The following is a 24,085-nucleotide window of genomic DNA, read 5'->3' on the forward strand; positions in this document are numbered from 1 at the left end:
ATTTTGGGCAAAAGCCCTTCTCCAGCATCTACAGTACCCACTTCTGCCCAGGTGCAAAGGATGGCCTGAGTGGGGCATAGGGAGTGTTTGGGATGCGAGAGAGTGAAAAGGTGAGAAGGATGAGGGCTGGACAATTGTTCTGCATTTCTCTCTTTTTGTAGATCCATGATACTTTTTTGGATTTGGTCCATGCGCATCTTTGATTAAGATAAAGCACTCTGGGACAGGTAAGGTTACTTCTGGTACCTTTTGACATTGTGAAAAAAGATTATTTGTGAGTAAGCAGTATCCAAAGTCATTTGGGTTGCCAAAGCTGCCATGACTTTGTCTAGTTAAACAAAATGCTTGGTACTTCAGAGTACTTGTTCATATAACCATTGGCTGCAAAAGCCTGAGTTTCACAATGGGGTGTCTATTGATGGACAACTCCAGCTGTTTGTTGAATGGGGATGTTTGCTGAAATCAGGAACAAAGCACTTCAGTGAAATGTTTGTTTCCATTAGGGGTTTGTTGAAGCAATTTCAATATATTAGATATCATTTTGAATAAATGGGAGTGTTTTCTTTTAATAGTGATATCACCAATAACCAAATAACTTCATTTATGATTGGGTGCAGAGGTGTTATTAGATTAGATTCCCTACAGTGTGGAAACAGGCCATTTGGCCCAACAAGTCCACACCAACCCTCGAAGAGTAACCCACCCAGACCCATTTCCCTACACTTACCTCTGACTAACACATCTAACACTATGGGCAATTTAGCATGGCCAATTCACCTGACCTGTACATCTTTGGACAGCGGGAGGAAACTAGAGCATCCGGAGGAAACCCACACAGACACAGGGTTATGTGGTGCCATGGTGAATACGTAAGTGGTGTAGCGATGATGAGGCAAGGATATAGAGGCATTGGTTGGCAAAGGAAGTTTGAAGAGCCATGGGTATAGGTAGGTATAAAAGGAACATGGAGAGTGAGGGAGGAATGTTTTATGTTTTAAACCTTTATCTTTGAACTTTAACCCTCATAATGTTGGAGCCCTGAGGCAGGTTTTCTGCTTGGTTTGCCTTGGGAACTGACAGTCTCATATGTTTCTCTCAACTCCCAAATTCCCTCGACCCCCACCAACTCCTCCGCCTCACTAAAATTAGGAAGTGCAGGTTGCCATTTTTATAGATGTTTCCCAGAGCTGGGATTTCTCCTGGCTTTGTAAACCCAACCCTGGAGTCCTGGAGTACAATGTAGGACTTTAGGTTGTTTACTTGCAACAGGGTTAGTTTATAGTGCAAGTTTGTAAGTGCACATATGTGCCCTGGAGGGAGTGCAATGAAGGTTCGCAAGACTGGCTCCCGCGATGAGAGGACTGTCCAGTAGGGGAGGTTGGGTAGACTAGCCCTATATTTCTGCAAATTCCCAAGAGTAAGATACAATTGCTCTGAAACATAAAATTGTCAAAGAGGTAACCTGCTAGCTTCTGGAAATTATTTCAAGATTAGATTAGTGCTGGAAAAGCACAGCAGTTAGCCAGCGTCTGAGGAGCAGGAAAATCGACGTTTTGGGCCAAATGATTCCTGATGAAGAGCTTTGGCCCAAAATGTCAATTTTCCTGCTCCTTGGATGCTGCCTGACTTGCTGTGCTTTTCCAGCACGACTCTAATCTCCAGCAGGACCCACTTTCGCCTCTGGAAATAATTTCCTCTGACCGGGGAAGTTTCAGACTGAGGTTAAATGATTGATTACTTAAAGGATTTTGCAATTGTCTAATCCGGGCCCACTTGTTGGGTGTATTTAGGGGGAGACAGAAATGTACTGATAACATCTGGGAATGTGGGTTCAAATCTCACTATGGCAGTATACGGAGAAAAAAATCCTTGAAGTGAATGCAAAGTGAATAGTGACCATGAAATTATCGTCAATTGTTGTAAAAGCCCCATCTGATTCACTAAGATTCTTGACAGAAGAATATCTACCATCCTTACCTACGCTGACCTCCAGGTGACCCCAACCCAATAGCAAAGCAGTTGACCTTTAAACGCTCTCTGAAGTGACCCAATAAACTCCTCAGTTCAAAGGATGATTAAGGATGAGCAACAAATACTGGCCTTGCAGGGATACCTGTATCCCAAGAAAGAATATAAGAAAGAAAGAAGTTAGTAGACTTCTGTTCATTAAAAGAGTTGTAGGAACATCGGATTTAGAACGAGGAGTAAGTCATTTGTCCCTTCCAGCCTGTTTTGCCATTCATCAAAATGATGGCTAAAACAATGTTGAGGTATGAAGCAGATCTTATTGAATTGAGGTTTGAGCCTGTGTTGAACTCTTATCCTCCCTAAATATTAATGTCATTCATTAAAGACCAGCAAGCTCAGGTTTAAACTTAACACATGATCAAATCTCCAAACTCTTATCCTCCCTAAATATTAATGTCATTCATTAAAGACCAGCAAGCTCAGGTTTAAACTTAACACATGATCAAATCTCCATTGAGGCTTGCAGGAGAGAGTTCCAATAATTTTCATATAAAGTCTCTAAGATAACTCAAAAATGAGGGAAGGGATGACTGGATAATACTGCTTGGTTCACCGGGACTTCTCAAGATAATGCAAGCTTAGGTTGTTGCACAGTGCCATCTTCTGGCAGAAGGAGGAAAACAAAAAGTCAATCAAACTGCTCATGACTGCACTGCCCAAAGCTCAGTTTCTGTGGACTTTGGACAAGGGAGTTATGGGGGACAAAACAACTCGGCAGTTTAGGGGAGATCAGGGGATCACAGATCCCTCAGTTCACCATACAGCGCAACCCATCGTGTGGATGAGGGGAACAAGTTATGCAGCAATGTAATGTCAACATCCAAAGATGAATGGGGGTAAGGGCTTAAGTGGAAACTAACTACACATCTTATACTTTGTTTTAGAATTTAACTAGCCCAGCTTAGCTGAGCTCAGGCAACACTGAGAGCAACAAGCAACAAAGAGCAGAAAGTGGAAAGAGGAAATGTAATCTTAGCATTTACACAGCATCTTTTTAAAACACACAACATCCTGAAGAGCTTTAGAGTTAATGAAGTACAAATGAATTGTAGTCACAGTTGCAATATAGGAATCATAACACCCAGTTTGCAGAAAGTAAGGTCTCACAATGTTTACTAACCAGATAGCTAGGTTTTTTTTGGAATGCTGATTGAGGACTAAATATTAACCAATTGAGAATTGCCCTTCTCTCCATGAAAACAGTGCCATGGATCTTTCATTTATTCCTGAAAGGATAGACTAGGCTTTGGTGTAACATTTCACTTGATTGATGGTACTTCTGACAGGACTGCACTCTCTCAGAACTGCACTGCAATATGGACCTGGATTTTTGTGCTTTGGTCTTTGGAATTGGCTTTGAAACCACAACCTTCTGATTGAGAGTTGAGAAAGCTACTTTTATTTTATTTTATCATGGGATATCAGCAGCAGGAGACAGGTCAGTTACTAATTGCCAATTTGTCAGGCAGCTTGTGTCTGTGGGGTGAAAGAAGATGGAGGCCAGTCTACTTGACACTGCGTTAAGGAACTCGTGTACTGGCTTTGAATTAAGTTCATAGTAAGTCTAGTACTCAATATGTTTTAGATGTCTTAGAGAGAGACACTGGCTTAAGGAAAACAGGATCTCATGATTGCACATAAATTCACAGAATGGAAACTGATTACAGATACAAAAGCCTGAGCAAGGAGCCTTTATGTGAGGGTAATGGTATTTCTTCATAGAATTGTTACAGTACAGAAGGAGGCCATTTGTCCCATTGTGCCCACACTGGTTCTATCCCGTCGTGTCAATCTCCTGCCTTTTCCCCAAATACCTATATGCCACTTCTATCCAAATAATCATCTAATGCCCTCTTGAATGCCTCAAATGAATCTGCCTCCATCATATTTCCAGAGAGTGCACTCCATACCCTAACCAATCACTGTGTGAAAAAGCTTTTTCTCATACCAGCCTTTGTTAGCACATCACATTAAATCTACGCCCTCTAGTAATTTTTTTTCTTTTATGAGTGAGAACATCTTCACCCGAACTACTCTATCCAGCTCACTTATAATCCATCAAATACCCTGTCAGTCTTCCTTACTCCAAGAAGATCAGTCTCAACCCCTTCAATTTATCTTCATATCCATTTAGTACATCTAATCTTTACATTGGCAGTACACCAACAACATTTTGTGAATGTGGTCAGTGTCTGACTTTCACAGTAAAAAAAATAGTTTGGGTCTATTAAGCCAGATTTCACTTTTGAGATCTGACTTGGTGTCATGGAGTCATAGAGATGTACAAAACGGAAACAAACCCTTCAGTCCAACTCATCCATACCGACCGGGATATCCTAAATTAATCTGTTCCATTTGTCTACACTTAACCCATATCCATCTAAACCTTTCCTATTCATATACCTATCCAGATACCTTTTAAATATTGTACCAGAACCAGCCTCCTCCACATCCTCTGGCAACTCAGTCCAACACATGCACCACCCTCTGTGTGAAAAAGTTACCCCCTAGGTCCCTTTAAAATCTTTTCCCTCTCACCTTAAAACCTATGCCCTCTAGTTTTGGACTCCTCTACCTTGAGGGAAAATACCTTGACTATTCACCCTATTCATGTCTCTCATGATTTTATAAACCTCTATAAGGGCACCCCTCAGCCCCTGACACTCCAGGGAAAACAGCTGCAACTTATTCAGCCTCTCCCGATAGCTCAAATCCTCCAATCCTGGCAACATCTTTGTAAATCTTTTCTGAACCGTTTCAACTGAAACAATATCTTTCTTATAGCAAGGAGACCAGAACTGAATGCCAAAAGTGACCTAACCAACCATCCTGAACAACCACAATATGACCTCCCAACTATACTCAGTGCACTGACCAATAAAGGGAAGCGTACCAAATGTCTTCTTCACTACCCTGTCTACCTGCGACTCCACACTGTGGGAACTGACAGTAGGGATTAGAACTCTATCAGGAAAAGCCGAAAGAGATAGGTATATTTTCCCTGAGAAAGAGAAACTTAAGTGATAGTCTGTAAGTGCTTTTTTGATTTATGGAAGATTTTGAGGGATGCAGAGAGAGTGTTTTTACTTGTAGGACAGAGCGAAGTTAGAGACCATCAATATAAGATCGTCATAAAGAATTCTAACAGAAAATTCAGAAGAACTTTTTATTTCACAAAGATTGGAGAGAATGTGGAAGTTATCACCAGGGACAATGGTTGAGCTGAATAGTATGGATACTTTTAAGATCAAGCTAGATAAGCCCAAGGCAGAAAAAAATAGGCCATGCTGATAGAGTGAGATGGGTAAGGGAAGGAGAAAGGATTCCATTGGCTACTTGGACTGTATCTGTGGTGAAAATTCAATGCAATTCTCACCTTTCGAATTAAATGGTGGTATTGGCTTAAATAAAAGATGATCTTACCTGCAAGTGGATGGGTTGTTGTGATGGCTCTTGAACCAGCTGATCCTGAAACGCCACATGTTGACTCAGCCAAACTGCCCTTGACCGTGACCGGTGCAGCGCTGGAGTGACGTAGGGCGGCCTTGAGTGGTGTGATCCCATTAAACTGGACGGTAGAAAGGCAGCCAATAAATCCCCAAGTGTTTGCTTTTAGGAGCTCTTTGTCCAGCCCACTAATGTCTATAGTTCAAACAAAACAGCACGAAAGTTAGTTCTAGATGCAGGACAATACATGCTTCAGCAGGAGAGAAAAGTAACAAAAAAAAATCAAACTTCCATCATTTCAATGGTGGTTCAAGTGATTGATGCTTAAAAATGTGCTTCTTTGTTCAATACAGCAAGTACAGAACACTAGTAAAATCACCAAAGGGTGGGTCTCTAATTGCAGAAGACTGGTAAGTGAGTTTAACCTGGGGGTCATCATGCCTGGGGCAAGGAGTGAGGTTAAAAAGGCAGGAAGATTGACATCACTCTGTCTTGTGAACCAGCCATCCAGTCAAAACCGATCCCCATTATAGGAGAAAGTGAGGACTGCAGCTGCTGGAGATCAGAGTGGAGAGTTTGGTGCTGGAAAAGTACAGCAGGTCAGGCAGCATATTCTCAACACACCAATATTGCTGTGAACTCTATTCCAAGTAGCTTCATCAAATTAATATTTGTGGATAAACTCTTGCTTCTAACATGGGTACAGCCCATTCTGTCATCACATTTAAGAGATCACACATGAGGGAAATCAAATTAAGGCTCAAAGGTGAACAAGTAGGAGTCAACCCCTCAAATTCATCCTCCACCCTACAGTGGGGATTGTGGCTCATCTGTGAATTGGCTCCATATGCTTGCCTTTGACCCACATTCCTCAATAGTCTTTGGCTACCAAAATTTATCATTCCTGATGAAGGGCTTATGTCTGAAACGTCGACTCTCCTGGTCTTTGGATGCTGCCTGACCTGCTATACTTTTCCAGCACCATACTTTTTGACTCTGATTCCCCAGCATCTGCAGTCCTCACTTTCTCTGACCAAAACTTATCAGTCTCAGTTTTAAATTGACAATTGATAAATTGCCATTTCCCAGCAAGGACTTTCAAATGTTACTGCCTTTTGTACGCTGAAGTGTCTCCTAATTTCAATCCTAACAGATCTGGCTCTAACTGTAGAATTTAATCATTAGTTCCAGGTTGTCTGTTCAAGTTTCCCTCAATCTCCCAATCTACTTGCCTGAAAATCCTGATCGTTTTCAATTCTTGACCCGAATTTCAAAGAGGAGCCAGTTCTGGGGAAGGGTCACTCCACCCAACTCTGACTTCTCTCCACGGACACTGCTTTTCCAGCAATTTCTGTTTTTGTTTCTGATTTGCAATAACTGCATTCAGGAGAGATGTTAGAAAGAAGTTTTGCACTAAAAGTGTGGGAGAAGTTTGGACCTCTCTTCCACAAATGGTGGTTGATGCTGGATCTGTTGTTAGTTTTAAAGACGAGATTTTTTTATTCTGTTAAGAAAAGATATTAAGGAATATGGTCAAAGGCAGAATATGGAGATAGGCCACAGATCAACCACGAATGGTGGAACAGGTTCGAGGGGCTGAATGGCGTACTCCTGTTTGGATTTTCTTATGTTCTGGATAGATTTCAAGACTGCCTTTGAAGGAGTGTGGTGAGTTGCTGCTGTGTAATTTGCAGGTGAGTACACCCTGTTTCTCCCGTGCCATGATAACTATCACCATGATTCTACATGTGGGCAGCGGCTTAACGTCAGTGCTTCTCAAATGTCATCTTTACATTCCTGACTGTTTGTTTCAATTTCTCTGTCGCCACATCCACAGCACAACGAGCACTCAACAGGCACACACAACCGAACACCGAACAATCGAACAACTGAACACGACCGTCACTGAAGTAGATTGTCTGGTCATCATCAGCTGCCGCTTGTGGGAGCTGCCTGTGCATAAATAGATTGTCATGTTTCCTCTGTTGTAACCTTTTGAAAACTAATTAATTGGTATAACGTTGCTTTGGACATGCTAAAGCCGTTAAGGTATTTCTTTTGAAGGTGAGAAATTATTCGATGGTCCGTATAATACAACCAAAGCACTGCACCAATTCTTCATGAATACTCAACAAGTATATAACATCGTACTCTTGACCTTGTAATTACCAATTCTGAAATCATCAATAATTAAAAAAAACACTGTGCAACAGTCATCTGCCTCAGTTGAACATAATTTACATTAAAAGTTAATGTGGGGCTTTGGAAGTACATTAAATTTCATGCTCAGTGAGTTCTTGTTTAACACTGCTGAAATGAGTTTATTTAACATGATTTACCACAAGCCTCCTTGGTGTCCTGAATTCTGAGGTACCGGTGAGGAACAGAGATCAGTTAGCTAAGCACATAATTCAGGCTCTGCCCTGTTCTATAAAGGTTTTATCTCCCTCACGCCACTGCTCAATCAGAAGTCTGCTCACTTGTATTTTTGAGTATTTTTCACAAGGTCGGGTTAGTAGCTCTATGCACCAGTTTCTTTCTTCAAAGGTCTCTTGCCAGTTGCCTCACTTTCTGAAATCAGTGGCAGTAGACTGATCTTAGTAAAATTTGTGAACATTGGCTCTGAATAGAGGAGCTAGAACAAGAGAACTAACAAGTGGAACAGGCTATGCAACCCTTCCATCGTGCTCTGTCACTCAGTAACACCAGTGTGACGTTAACTCTACTCTCCTGCCTGCTCCCAGACACCATTCATTTCTCTCGCCAATCAAAGCAACTCATCCTTGAAATAAATTCAAGGACACAGCCTCCATTGCTGGCTGACAAAGGGAAAATCAAGCATTAACATCCTTTGATGAGAAAACTCCTTCCTCACATCTGCCTTATTTTGAAGCTGTGCCCCGTAGCACCGGAAACCCCGAGGAAGGGGAAATCCTCTCAGCTTTCCTGTCAATGCCCCTCAGAGTCTTGTAAGGTTTTCTGTAAGGTCACCTCTCATTCTTTTAAACTTCAAAGAATTCAGACCCAATCTGCTCAACCTCTTCTGATAAGACAACATGTTTCACCCAAGAAATAGCTGAGTGAACCTTCTCTGACTTGCTTTGAATACAAGTGTATCCCAGCTCGGAGCAAAGGGTAGGGCGTTCGGTACCTCAATGTCATGCTGCCAGTCTATTTGATCATGGCAGATATTTATCTTAAATCTGTCACCTGCATTGCATCCGTAACCTTTAAAATACTTGCCTCATAAAAATCCATCAGTCTTAGTTGTGAATAAAAATCCATCAGTCTTAGTTGTGAATAAAAATCCATCAGTCTTAGTTGTGAATAAAAATCCATCAGTCTTAGTTGTGAATAAAAATCCATCAGTCTTAGTTGTGAGTAAAAATCCATCAGTCTTAGTTGTGAATAAAAATCCATCAGTCTTAGTTGTGAATAAAAATCCATCAGTCTTAGTTGTGAAATGTTCCCTTGACTCCCAGCCTCAATACCGCTTTTGAGAGGGAAGCCGAAATTGTTCCATTATTTTTTGCGTGCTGGACCTCTTCCTGATTTTAGAAGGACCTAACTCTAATACAACTCTCAACTTCTTCTCACAGAATTTGGAAGTGAGTACTTTTGGGCCCCAATTCTAAGTAAAGATGTGCTGGCATTGGAGGGAGCCCAGAGGCAAATGAGTCAGGGATGAAGGCCTAGTCATTTGAGGAGTGGTTGAGGTCCCTGGGCCTGTACTTAAAGGAGTTTATAAGGATGAGGGAGGGGAATCTGATTGAAACTTGCAGAATATTCGGGGGCCTGGATAGACTAGAAGTGGAGAAGATGTTTCCAATAGTAGGAGAGATGAATCATGGAATCCCTACAGTTTGGAAGCAGACCATTCTGCCCAGCAAGTCCACACTGATCTTCTGAAGAGCATCTTACCCAGATGCATTCCCTATCCTATCCCTGTAATCTTGCATTTCCCACAGCTAATCCATCTAGCCTACACATCACTGGACATTATGAACAATTTGGCATGGCCAATCCACCTAACCTGCACATCTTTGGATTGTCGGATGAAACTAGAGCACCTAGAGGGAACCACACAGACATGGGGAGAATGTACAATCTCCACACTGTTGCCCAAGGTTAGGATTAAATCTGGGTCGTTGGTGCTGCGAGACATCAATGCTAACCACTGTACCACCTACAATTTAATAAAGTAGAATGAAAATATCAGGAATAAAGAAGATCCTTACCCATGATCTTGCCCAGGATCAGGGATCTCATGCCATTGAACTCTGTGTCAGTTCCTGACGACAGGTTGAACCTCAGTGTTGGGAGCTGATCAATCTGCGAAGAGACAGGTGAGACATTGTTCAGTAATAAAATATACTGTGTTCTTGAACTAACATGACCAATCAACCAACATCATCTGCTGTAGGAACAAAGCAGCTCTGCAAAGGTCACAAGCTCATTAACTGTGGAAATGCTTCTTGGCTGATCATATCCCAGAATATTAATGGACAATAAATTATTTTGCTGTGCAGAGGTGGCTGTTGTACAGGAAAAAAAGCAATCCAGAATCATAACAAAAGGGTTAAAATAAGAGAGGAGGTGCATTAAAATAGCCCTTACTTCTTAGGGTTTAAGTGATTGAAAGTATCACTATGTCTTGGTCGTCCACCTTCAGCAGATACATTGCCACCAATCCTTCTTATTGATATTACCCTAACTTACTAATGTCAAGATGCCCACAAGAAATCTTTGAAATTTAATCTTGATGAACTGGACTCAGATGTATTACACATATTTAAAAATTACTTAAAAACATTATAAAGAAATATAGGAGCATGGTAGACTATTTGCCAATCAATATGATCATGGCTGGTCATCCAACTCAGACCCCATTCCACTTTCTCCCCCATACCGTTTTATCCCTTTATCCTTAAGAATGATGTCTAACTTCTTCTTGAATTACTTCTATGGGACATAACTGTCTCTTGTAAAGCCTTAGAAAACAACCATTCGACTTAAGATTACTGCTACCGAAACATTCTAATATACACAACCAAGACTGGGCATTGGAACAACATCTGAACAACTCTGGCTACTTTTCCCCAGAAACCTTCCTTTATATTTGTATCATGCAGTGTCACTTAACCCTTTCAGGTATTAACTGATCTGATTGAGACCTTTTACACATTACAAGGTAAATGCACAGAGAAACCACTTCGGGTCAAAGACAAATCTCACATTTGAAGATAAATCATTTGTAAGGGACAGCAGGAAGCACTTTGCCACACAGAGTCATTGAGTCATACAGCACGGAAAAGATCCTTCTATCCAACTTGTCTGCACTGATCAGATATCCTAAATTAATCTCGTCCCATTTGCCAGCAGTTGGCTCATATCCCTCTAGACCTTTCCTATTCATATACCCATCCAGATACCTTTTAACTATGAAAAGAAAATTAATCCTCTTGCCCACTTGTCAGAGAAGGTGGGATCAATTGAAATTTTGAAACAAAATTTTGTTGGTTAATGATGTGAAGGCAGATGGAATAATGATAAGTAAATTATGACTTAAAGACCAGTTCAGCAACAATATAATTGAACTGCAAAACAGACATAAGGGGCTGAATGACCAAACCCTGATTCTATGGTCCTTCCACAAGACTCCATAGTTTCACAGACACATTTAATCAATGTTTTTACAATGTTTCTGCTTCCAACTATTCAACATATCAACTAAGTTGATGTCTCAGCATTCTAAGTCTTTGATAAATGTGTGAAAAGGTGAAGGGCCCTAGGCAGATCATTCCAGTTTTTATGTGACAGTACAGGCCGGAATGGGAGCGTTTACGTAGGTGCATCAATGGCCATGCGTAAGTGTGAAAAAGTGTTTGTTAGTATGCATGTAAGTGGGTGTTTAAACACGCCCATGAATGTGTTCAGGTTTTATTTTTACCCTCTCATGTGATTTTGAACTGAGTGGATTGCTGGGCCCTTCAGGACTGATCGAGGGACCTGCCCAAAACATTGACTCCCCTGCTCTTCTGATGCTGCTTGACCTGCTGTGCTTTCTCTAGCTCAACATTTTATCGACTCTGACTTTCCAGTATCTGCAGTCTTCACTATCTCCAGAGGGTAGCTAGAAGTCAACCATGTCACATATAGGCCAGACTGGGTAAGGGTGGCAGAAATGATGAGAGGATGCTGGGTATGGAGGCAGGCTGAGTGAAAGGCCTGACTTGGATCTCTGGCACTGTTTCCGCCATGTAAAAAGAAAGTGTGAAACACAAGTATATATAACTGCAGGACATTTTATGTGTAATCATCATGATTTTTACAGTTCTAAACCTCCTGCTGCAAAAGGCACCTTACCACCTTCAAAGGTGTCCCAGCACCACATTCAGAGGGTCACCTTACCTCTCCAAAGATACATCCCAGTTATCCAAATAAACTTGCTCTTTTTTATTATTCATTCATGGAATGAAGGTGTCACTGGCTAGGCCAGCATTTATTGCCCATCCCTAATTGCCCTGTAGTCAGTTCAGGGTCAACCACGTTGCTGTAGATCTGGAGTCACATGTAGACCAGACTAGGTAAGGATGGCAGTCTCCTTCCCTAAAGGACATTAGAGAACCAGATGATTTTTTTTTCATGACAATTGACTCATCGTCATCATGAGACTCTTAGCTCGAGATGGTTTTTGTTTTATTGCATTCAAATTTCACGAGGCGAAAGTGAGGACTGCAGGTGCTGGAGATCAGAGTCGAGACTGTGTTGCTGGAAAAGCACAGGAGGTCAGGCAGCAGCTGAGGAGTAGGAGAATCAATGTTTTGGGCAAAGGCCCCTCATCAGTCAGGGCAAAAGCCCTTCAAATTCCACTGTCTGTCTTGGCATAATTTGAACCCATTTGCTGGGTGTGTGGATGAACAGTCTCATGATAATACCAGTGTTTCCCCAGACTCATCCTGCAAATTATTTTTGCTCCCAAAGTCCAACTTGAGTGGATGGAGCTCATAGTTAACACAGAGAGCAGCTCTCTGAAATACTCGTGTGAGTCATGACCAAAATCCCCTCGAAGCGGTGCCACTGTGCATGTAGCCACACAGCAGCATAGAAAAGGCCTTTCAACCCATCGAGTCTGTGCTGGACAAAAACAACCAGCTGGCTAGTCTAATCCTGTTTTCCACTTTGGCACGCTGATCTGGGATTCTGCACATACTGATCAATATGCATTGGATTGCAGCATTGACTCCCACTTCCCAGGGTCACTGCCCCACTGCCAGCATCCCAGAGCTCCACGCAGTGGAAAAGAAATCATTCAAGGGAACTCCAAACATGACCCAATCCCATTCCCTCTCCTCCTGTGAAAATGGGAATTGTCATGTTGCCACTATCTGGAATGAACAGTTAGCCTGATGAGGAAAGGCTGGACAGGCTAGGCCTGGATCCTCTGGAGTTTAAAAGAGTCAGACATAACTTAGTTGAAACATAGAAGCTCTGTTTCTGGGATGTTTTAGAATGGGTCTGTCAATTTCTGGCATCATCTACTATTTCTTATCATGGTGGAGAGGGTCTCGAACATATGAACGAGGCACAAGTACAGGCATCCCAGAAACAGAGCTTCTATGTTTCAACTAAGTTATGTCTGACTCTTTTAAACTCCAGAGGATACAGGCCAAGCCTGTCCAGCCTTTCCAGCAATCAAGAAACACCAGAATTAAAAAATGTTAGAAATCTGTATCCACTGCCTTTAGCAGAAGAGAAAACAATGTTTACTCATCACTGTCTTAAATGGACGACTCTTTATTTCTAATCTATGGTTCTCCATTCTAGATTGTCCCACAAGAGGAAACATCCTTTGCATATTGATGTGGCACACACTACATCACCTCTGGCTCTTTTAAACTCCAGAGGTTACAGGCCTAGCATTCTGTCACATGGCAATTTACTCATTCCAGGCATTAGTCGAGTAAACCTTCTCAGAACAGCTTCTAAACAAATCTAGGTTTTTCTGTGACATCTTATGGACTACCTTTCGAAATTCGAAATACACCACATTAATGGTTCCCTTTATCCACCTTACATGTTTCATCATAAAACATAAATTCAACAATCATTATTTTGATTTCATGGAACCATGTTAACTCTGTCGATTTTCAAATCAGACGGCATCTATTCATAGATCCTAGTGTTTTTCTAATCATGAATGATTCCTGCTTTCTCACCCCTCCTTTCTTGTAAAGAGGTTTTACACTTGCCATTTTCCAATCTGCTGGGACTTTTCAGGTACTCCCTAGGGAGGTCTGGAAAATAATAACCAAAGATTTCATTATCTCTGCTGCCACTTCTTTTTAAGATGTTGGGATACAAGCCATTATGTCCAAGGGCCTGGGCTCTTTAGTTTTCTAGTCAGTAATCTCTTCTAAACCATAATCGTTTGAGATAATGACACTTGTCCAATTCTGACAACTTGACCATCTCGATTGCAAATCCTCCATTGTTGCTGGTTTTGCCTTTGGCTGCCTATACTTTTTGCTCTGGGCATCACTCTGTAAACACTCTACTTCTCTCTCCTCCTTCAAGAGACTCCTTATAACCTACATTTTAACCCCCAAATAAACGGGCCTGTTTCCCAGGAGCAGACAATGACAAGTGAGGTGTCGCAAGGAACAGTAAGTTTACCCCAGCTGTTCGCAATATATTTATATTGATGACTGAGATGAGGAAACTATATGTCAGGCCTCCAGGTGATGCAAAGCTGGGTGCGGGGGTGAGCTGTGAGAGTGTCATAGAATCCGCACAGTATGGAAGGATGCCATTCAGCCCATTGAGTTCACACCAACCCTTCAAAGAGCATCCAACCCCTACCCTACCCTATCTCTGCGCTTCCCATGGCTAATCCACCTAACCTGTACATCTTCAGACTGTGGGAGGAAACCAGAGCACCTGGAGGAAACCCACGCAGACACAGGGCGAACGTGCAAACTCCACACTGACATTCACCGCAGGGTGGAGTCGACCCTGGGCCCTGGCACTGTAAGGCAGCAGTGCTAACCACCAAGCCACTGTTCAGCCCCTTGATAAGGATGCAGAGGTGCTCCAGTGTGAGTTGAATATATTGATTGTGTTGGTGAATGCATAGCAGACTCAGTACAACTTGGGTAAATTTGAGGTTATCCACTTTAGTAGCAAAAACAGGCATACGGATTATTATCTGAACGGAGGAGGGGAAAAAAAAACAAAAAAGCAAAGATGCTTGAAATCAGAAACAAAAACGAAAACAGTTGGAAAAACACAGCAAAAGGTCATTGGATCTGAAACATAACTCTGATTTCTCTCCACAGATTCTGCCAGGCATCTAAGGGGTTAATTGGCCAATATGTGCTCCTATATTCAATGCTTCAATTATCTTCTCATGCGGCTTTGTACCATTTTTGGGTTTTACAATACCTCTGTGAAGTTTCTTGCACTGTTTTATTATGTTTCAAAGAGCTGGAGATGTCATTTCTCAGCGGGTCAGACAGCATCCATGGAGTGAAAGCAAGATAACCATTCGAGTCAGAGCTCATGAAGAGTCATCTAGGCTTAACACATTAGCTTGCTCTCTCTCCAGGGATGCTGTCTGACCCACTGTGATCTCCAGCATTTATTGTCTTCAATACGGATTTCAGCATCTGCAGTAATTTGTTCCACGGGTACCGTTTCTTATTTTTACGTTCTGTGACTGCAGATATCTGCTAAGGGAACAAATCAGTCTCAGTTTGTGATGCCTTAATATTCAAACATCCTGTCTGCACTCACTTCACCTTGCGGATGAAGATTAACAACTTGATTTGAGGTATCAGCTTTTAACTGCAAACAAGAAACAATGGTTTAGACGATGAAAGGAGAGAGAGAGAGGAGTTAGCAAATTTGTAAACAATTGAACATAACTTATCAAAGGCTGCTCCTTTCTGATTATTTATTTTCTTAATCTTAATGTTCCCCTGCAATCCAAATTGCAGTTGTGTTGCACCCGTTAAAATGGCCTTGCATTTAAACAATGTGATTTATGAAATTATTGATGTGTAATTGTCCTTCTAAAGCTATTTCTGTTGTCTCACATAATTGTAACAATTGCTCACAAGAGTTTGTGGTGAGTAAACACCTGATCAGGCATGTGTTCCAATCTTTAGCAGCAGCAGTCCCATAATTGTGGTTATCAGTACACATGCACACACACTTTGACAGTAAGGTTATCCTGAAGCTGTTAAGAATTTGCACCACTAGAGGGGGCTGAAGCTTCATTTGCCACTCCAGATGTTGGATGTTAGATTAGATTTCCCTACAGTGTGGAAACAGGCCCTTCAGCCCAACCAGTCCAAACCAAACCGCCGGAGAGTAACCCACCCAGACCCATTTCCCTCTGACTAATGCACTTAGCACTATGGGCAATTTAGCATGGCCAATTCACCTGACCTGCACATCTTTGGACTGTGGGAGGAAACGGGAGCAAACCCAGGGATAATATGCAAACTCCACACAGACAGACGCACAAGGCTGGAATCGAACTCAAGACCCTGTTGTTGTGAGGCAGCAGTGCTAACACTGAGCCACTGTGCCACCCATTTTTTATAACCTGCTTTTGTGCGATTTTTAACTTTGCACACCCCAGTCCAACACCAGCATCTCCAAACCATGTTCAGTGATTGCTTACACACCACTGGAGCAGGTGGAACTTGAACCTGGGCCTCCTGACTCAGAGGTATGGACACTATCACTGCTCCACAAGAACCTTGTGTTCTTTCAGGAAATTACAAACAGCCTCTTCCTGGGAGATGAGGGAACCAGCTCTGATGGACAAATAAATGTTGACCCATTCAGAAACTTAACCTGAAAATTGTGCTGTGAAACAAACTTTCCAGATTTTGCCCACCCAAGTCCTGCTCTGGAGATGGTTGATAATCCCACTGCAATGCATGGTGGTTAGCACTGCTGCCTCACAGCGCCAGAGACCCGGGTTCAATTCCCACCTCGGGCGACTGACTGTGTGGAGTTTGCACATTCTCCCCATGTTTGTGTGGGTTTCCTCCCGCAGGCCTGGTGAATTGGCCATGCTAAACTGCCCACAGTGTTAGGTGTAGGGGTATGGGTGGGTTGCGGATCGGTGTGGACTTGTTGGGCCAAAGGCCTGTTTCTCTACTGTAAGTAATCTAATCTACATTGCTGAAGGTGCTATCTATTAGATGAGAATGTTTTTAAAAAATTCAGTCATGGGATGTGAGTGTCGGTGCCCAGGCCTGCATTTATTGCCCATCCCTAATTGCCCAGAAGGCAATAAATTTTCAACTAGGTTGCTGTGGGTCTGGAGTCACATGTAGGCCAGACCAGGTAAGGATGGCAGTTTCCTTCCTTCAAGGACATTAGTGAACCAGATGGGTTTCTCCTGACAATCGACAATGATTTCCTGGTTATTAAACACTTCATTCCAGATTGGAGAACTGCAGATGCTGGAGAGCAGAGTCAAGAGTGTGTTGCTGGAAAAGCACAGCAGGTCAGGCAGCATCCGAGGAACAGGAGAATCGATGTTTCAGGCAAAAACTCTTCATCAGGGAAGAGGCTTGTAAGCCAAGGGGATAGAAAGATAAATGGGAGGGGGGGGTGAGGCTGGGGCGCAAGGTAGCTGAGAGTGCAATAGACAGACGGAGGTGGGGGTAATGGTGATAGGTCGGAGACGAGGGTGGAGCAGATAGGTGGGATGGAAGATGGGCAGGTAGGACAGGTCATGAGGACAGTGCTGAACTAGAAGGTTGGAACTGGGTTAAGATGGGGAGAAGGAAAATGAGGAAACTGGTGAAATCCACATTGATGCCATGTGGTTGGAGGTTCCTGAGGCACAATATGAGGCATTCTTCCTCCAGGCATTGGGTGGTTAGGGTGTGATGATGGACGAGGCCTAGGACCTGCATGTCCTTGGCTGAGTGGGAGGGGGAGTTGAAATGTTTGGCCATGGGGTGGTGTGGTGGTGTGGTTAGTTGGTGCAGGTGTCCCAGAGATGTTCTCTGAAGCACTCTGCGAGTAGGCGTCCTGTCTCCCCAATGTAGAAGAGACCACATCAGGAACATTGGAGACAGTAAATGACAAGTGTGGAAGTGCAGGTGAAACTCTGATGGATGTGGAAGACTCCTTTAGGTACCTTGGACAGATGTGAGGGGGGAGGTGTGTGCGCAGGTTTTGAATTCCTACGAAGGCAGGGGAAGGTGCCAGGAGGGAAAGGTGGGTTGTTGGGGGGGGCGCAGACCTGACAAGAGATTCATATAGGGCATGGTCTTCAGGGAATGCGGATAGGGAGGGGGGGGGGAATGTATCACTGGTGGTGGGGTTCGTTTGTAGGTGGTGGAAATGACGGAGCATAATGCGATGTAGGCAGAGGTTGGTGGGTGGAAGGCGAGGACCGTGGTGTGGGGGAGGGGTGGTGTTCTGTCCTTGTTGCAGTTGGAGACCTGGGCCGCCTGCACTACACATCCTCCCACCCTGCCTCCTGTAAAAACGCTATCCCTTATTCCTAATTCCTCTGCCTCTACTGCATCTGCTCTCAGGAGGACCAGTTCCACCACACAACACACCAGATGGTCTTCTTCTTTTAAAGACCACAATTTCCCTTCCCATGTGGTTGAAGTTGCCTTCAAGCTCATCTCATTCACTTCCCACACCTCCGCCCTCGAACCCCACGCCTTCAACCGCAACAAGGACAGAACCCCACCCCCGGTCCTCAACTTCCACCCCACTAACCTCCATTTACATCACATCATTCTCTGTCATTTCTGCCACCTACAAATGGAACCCACCACCAGAGATATATTCCCCTCCCACCCCATCCGCTTTCTGTAAACACCGTTCCCTCCGCAACTCCTTCATCAGATCAGCACCCCCACTAACCTACCCTTCCCAGCACTTTCCCCTGCCACCGCAGGAATTGCAAAACCTGTGCCCATACCTCCCCCCTCACCTCCATCCAAGGCCTCAAAAAAGCCTTCCACATCCATCAGACTTTTACTTGCACTTCCACACATGTCATTTACTGTATCTGTCGCACACAATGTGGTCTCCTCTACATTGGGGAGACAGGACGCCTACTTGCAGAGCACCTCAGAGAACATCTCTGGGACACCCGCACTAACCAACTCCACAACCCCATGGCTGAACAATTCAACTCCCCCTCCCACTCCACCAAGGACATGCAGGTCCTGGGCCTCCTCCATCACCAAACCCTAACCACACGATACCTGGAGGAGGAACACTCCATCTTCCGCCTTTGGACCCTCCAACCACATGGCATCAATGTGGATTTCACCAGTTTCCTCATTTTCCTTCTCCCCATCTTATTCCAGTTCCAACCCTCCAACTCAGCACTACCCTCATGACCTGTCCTACCTGTCCATCTTCCATCCCACCTAGCTGCTCCGACCTATCACCACCCCCATCTAACTATCGCACTCTCAGCTACATTGCCCCCCAGCCCCACTCCCTCCCATTTATCTCTCTACCCCTCAGCTCACAAGCCTCTTTCCTGATGAAGGGCTTTTGCCCAAAACATTGATTCTCCTGCTCCTTGGATCCTGCCTGACCTGCTGTGCTTTTCCAGCAACACACTCTCAACTCTTAAGTCCAGATATTTATTGAACTAAAATTGCACGAGCTGCCATGGCAGGATTCAAACTAAGTCCTCAGAATTGTCAGGGTCTCTGGATTAAATGTGCCTCTCACACCTCCTTTAAACTTACCCCCTTTTACCTTAAAGCTATGTCCTCTACACTGGAAATAAAGACTGCGACTATCCATTCTGTCCATGCCTCTCATAATTTTGTAAACTTCTATCAGGACGTCCCTCATCCTTTGACATTCGAGTGAAAACAAACCAAGTTTGTCCAATCTCTCCTCATAGCTAATACCCGATGACCCAGGCAATATCCTTGTAAACTATTTCTATATCCTCTCTAAAGTCTCCTTATCATTCTGATAGTGTGATGTCCAGGACTGTATCCAATATTCCAAACAAGCCCTTACTAAGTTCGATATAGTTACAACCTGACTTGCCGATCTTTGAACTCTTTGCCCTGACCATTAAAGGCAAGCATGCCATATACCTTTTTGACCACCTTATCCACTTCTGTTGCCACTTTCAGGGAACTGAGGACCTGTACGTCTCGATCCCTCTGTATGCTGATGCTACTAACAGCTCTGCCTTTTACTACATACTTTCCTCCTGCATTAGACCTTCCAAGATGCATTACCATAAATGCTAGGTGCTGCAGTTTGGGAAACCAAATCTTAGTAGGACTTAATGGAAAGGTCCTAGGGAGTGTTGCTGAACAAAGAGACCTTGGAGTGCAGGTTCATAGCTCCTTGAAAGTGGAGTCGCAGGTAGATAGGATAGTGAAGAAGGTGTTTGGTATGCTTTCCTTTATTGGTCAGAGTATTGAGTATAGGAGTCGGGAGGTCATGTTGCGGCTGTACAGGACATTAGTTAGGCCACTGTTGGAATATTGTGTGCAATTCTGGTCTCCTTCCTATCGGAAAGATGTTGTGAAACTTGAAAGGGTTCAGAAAAGATTTACAAAGATGTTGCCAGGGTTGGAGGATTTGAGCTATAGGGAGAGGCTGAACAGGCTGGGGCTGTTTTCCCTGGAGCATTGGAGGCTGAGGGGTGACCTTATAGAGGTTTACAAAATCCTGGAGGGCATGGATAGGACAAATAGACAAAGTCTTTTCCCTGGGGTGGGGGAGTCCAGAACTAGAGGGCATAGGTTTAGGGTGAGAGGGGAAAGATATAAAAGAGACCTAAGGGGCAACTTTTTCACGCAGAGCGTGGTACGTATATGGAATGAGCTGCCAGAGGATGTGGTGGAGGCTGATACACTTGCAACATTTAAGAGGCATTTGGATGGGTATATGAATAGGAAGGGTTTGGAGGGATATGGGCCAGGTGCTGGCAGGTGGGACTAGTTTGTGTTGGGATATCTGGTCAGCATGGATGGGTTGGACCGAAGGGTCTGTTTCTATGCTCTACATCTCTATGACTCTATAACCTTGCATTTTTCCAGATTAAACCTCAAATGTTATTTCTTCCCCCAGGTTTGCAACATATGTTGTAAACTTCTTTCAGGACATCCCTCATCCTTTGACATGTGTTGGGTATGGTAGAGGTTATTAAGGTGGACAAATCCCCAGGACTGGATGGGATCTATCCCAGGTAGCTGAGGGAGGCGAGAGAGGAAATAGCTGGGGCCCTGACAGATATCTTTGTGGCATCCTTAAATACAGGTGAGGTGACGGAGGACTGGAGGGTAGCTTATGTTGTCCCCCTGTACAAGAAGGGTAGTAGCGATTTTCCGGGTAACTACAGACCAGTGAGCCTGACAGCAGTGGTTGGGAAGTTGCTGGAGAGGGTACTAAGAGATAGGATCTATTTATATTTAGAAGAGAATGAGCTTATCAGTGATAGGCAACATGGTTTTGTGTGGGGGAGATGGTGCCTTACCAACTTAATAGAGTTCTTCGAGGAAGTGACCAAGTTGGTAGATGAAGGAAGGGCTGTAGATGTCATATACATGGACATTAGTAAGGCGTTTGATAAGGTTCCCCATTGTAGACTAATGGAGAAGGTGAAGTCACATGATGTGCAGGGTGTTCTAGCTAGGAGGAGAAAGAACTGGTTGAGCAACAGAAGACAGAGAGTAGTAGTCGAAGGGAGTTTCTCGAAATGGAGAAAGGTGACCAATGGTGTTCCACAGGGGTCAGTATTGGGGCCACTGTTGCTTTTAATATACATAAATGATCAAGAAGAGGGCACTGTTGGTATGATCAGCAAGTTTGCAGATGACACAAAGATTGTTGGAGTAGCAGAAAGCATAAGGAACTGTCAGAGAATACAGGAGGATATACATAGACTGGAGAGTTGAGCGGAAAAGTGGCAGCTGGCTTTCAATTCAGACAAATGTGAGGTGATGCATTTAGGCAAGTCTAATTCTAGAGCGAATTATACAATGAATGGAAGAGCCTTAGGAAAAGTTGATGGGCAGAGTGATCTGGGAGTGCAGGTCCATTGTACCCTGAAGGTTGCTGCACAGGTGGATAGAGTGGTCAAGAAGGCATATAGTATGCTTGCCTTCAGTGGATGGGGTATTGAGTATAAGAGCTGGCAAATCATGTTAAAATTGTACAAGACATTGGTTCGGCCACATTTAGAATACTGTGTACAGTTCTGGTCGCCACATTACCAAAAGGATGTGGATGCTTTGGAGAGGGTGCAGAGAAGGCTTACGAGAATGTTGCCTGGTATGGAAGGTGTTGGCTACGAAGAAAGGTTGAGTAGGTTAGGTTTATTTTCACTAGAAGAAAGGAGATTGACGGGGGACCTGACTGAGGTCTACAAAATCATGAAGAGTATAGACAGGGTGAATAGAGCCAAGCTTTTTCCCAGGGTGAAGGATTCAATAACGAGAGGTCATGCTTTCCAGGTGAGAGGTGGAAAGTTTAAGGGGGGTACACGTGGCAAGTACTTCACACAGAGAGTGGTGGGTGTCTGGAATGCATTGCCAGCAGAGGTGGTAGAGGCAGGCACGGTAGATTCATTTAAGCTGAGTCTGGACAGATGCATGAGTACGTAGGGAGCAGAGGGATACAAATGCTTAGGAATTGACCGACAGGTTTAGATAGTACATTTGGATCGGCTCAGGCTTGAAGGGCCGAAAGGCCTGTTCCTGGGTTGTAAATTTTCTTTGTTCTTTCTTTGCATATCTCTAGCCTGCTCTATCCTCTGCAATCTGGCTCCCCCAATCTTTGTGTTGTCCGCAAATGTACTAATCAGGCCACCCACACTCATGTCCAAATCATTTCTATGGATTACAAGCAACAGGGGTCCCAGCACTGGCCCCTGTGAAACACCACTAGTCACTGATCCAGTCAGAGAAACACTCCCTGTCTTCTATGACTAAGCCAGTTCTGTATCCATCTTATCAGCTTACTGCAGGTCCCATGTGACTTCACCTTCCTTTACAGCCTGCCATGAGGGACCTTGTCAAAGGCCTTGTTAAAGTCCATACAAACAACATCCACTGCACTGCCCTCATCAATCATCTTTGCCACTTCTTCAAAAAACTCAATAAAGTTGTGAGACATGAACTTCCCCACACAAAGTCATACTGCCAATCTCTAAAATGTCCATGTTTTCCCAAAGTAAGTAAATCCTATCCCTGAGAATCTTCTCCAATTATTTTGTTGCCCCTGACGTAAAGCTCACTGGCCTGTACTTTCCTAGATTATCCCTGTTGGCCTTCTTAACCAAAAGAACAATGTTGGCTACTCTCCAGTCCTCTGGGAACTCCCCTGTGATGAAAAACAATAGAAATATTTCACACAAGGCCTCAGCAATTTCCTCACCTGCCTCTCTCAGCATTCTGGGAAGATTTCATCAGGTCCTGGGGATTTGCCGACCTTTGTGCTTTTCAAAACATCTAACATCCCCATTTTTATATTGACATGCCCTGGCAAACTAAAACACCCCTCCTGAGAGTCACCATCCACCATGTCCTTCTCCTCTGTGAATATTGATACAAAGTATTTGTTGAGGACCTCAATAATTTTCTTCAGCTTCATACATAAACTCCCTCGTTCGCCCTTGAGTGAACCTACCCATTCCCTAGCTACCCTCTTGCTCCGCATGTATGTATAAAATGCCTTGGGATTTTCCTTAATCTTGTTTGCCAAAGATATTTTGTGACCCTTTTTAGCCCTCCTAATTCCTTGTTTGAGTTCTTCCATGCTATCTTTGTATTCTTCAAGGACTGCGTCTATCTCTCCATGTTTAGTTTGCTAATCTTTAAACACGCCTTCTTTTTCTTTTTGACTAAGCTCTCAGTTTTTCATATTATACAAGATTGCTGAATCTTGCCATCCTTATGCTTCATTTTTACAGGAACGTGCTAATCCAAGTACCTGAAGCCCCCCCCTCTCCTGATGTGGAGTTACCCTCAAACAGCCACCCCTGTTTATATTCCCCAGTTCCTGCGTAATATTGTGGAGTTAGCCTTCCCCCAGTTTTCACCCAAGAACTACTCTTACCCTTATCCACGAGTAACTTAAAACTTACAGAATTATGGTCACTGTTCCCAAAATGATACCTCACTGAAACTTCAATCACTGACCAGCTCATTCCCCAATACCATATCTAGTATGGCCCCTTCCTTAGTTGGACTATTTACTTATTGCTTTGAAAAACCATCATGGAAACACCTAACAAATTCTTTCCCATCCAAGCCCTTGGAACTAAATGAGTCCCAGTCAATATAGGGGAAGTTAAAATAACTCAACACAACAATCCTGTTGTTTTCACATTTTTTCACAATTTGTCCACATATCTGTTCCTCCACTATGGGGCCTGCAGTACAATCCCATCAAAGTGATTGCACCGTCCTATTCCTGAGCTCCACCTATATGGATTACCTTCCAAGGTGTCCTCCCTCAGTCCAGCTGCGATATTCCCCTTTATCAGTTCATCTGCCTTTCCTATTATACTCCTTGCATTAAAACAGGTACACATTGGACTGCTAGACCTCACTATGTCTGTTCTTCCACT

The 24,085-nt window shown here is 43.6% G+C and overlaps 1 protein-coding gene across 1 annotated transcript in view; it reads right to left on the bottom strand.

Annotated features, from left to right (window-relative positions):
* LOC140482418 (contactin-associated protein-like 5) overlaps positions 1-24,085 on the bottom strand; it is a 1,108,772-nt gene that overhangs the window by 55,677 nt on the left and 1,029,010 nt on the right. The window contains exons 21-22 of the mRNA XM_072579902.1: positions 9,714-9,807; positions 5,452-5,670 (exon numbers count right to left, since the gene is read on the bottom strand). Of these exons, the coding sequence (XP_072436003.1) occupies positions 5,452-5,670; positions 9,714-9,807 (313 nt within the window). The remainder of the gene's footprint in view (positions 1-5,451; positions 5,671-9,713; positions 9,808-24,085) is intronic.

Source organism: Chiloscyllium punctatum, chromosome 10 (genome assembly GCF_047496795.1).
Source record: "Chiloscyllium punctatum isolate Juve2018m chromosome 10, sChiPun1.3, whole genome shotgun sequence".
In the NCBI taxonomy this organism is placed as follows: Eukaryota; Metazoa; Chordata; class Chondrichthyes; order Orectolobiformes; family Hemiscylliidae; genus Chiloscyllium; species Chiloscyllium punctatum.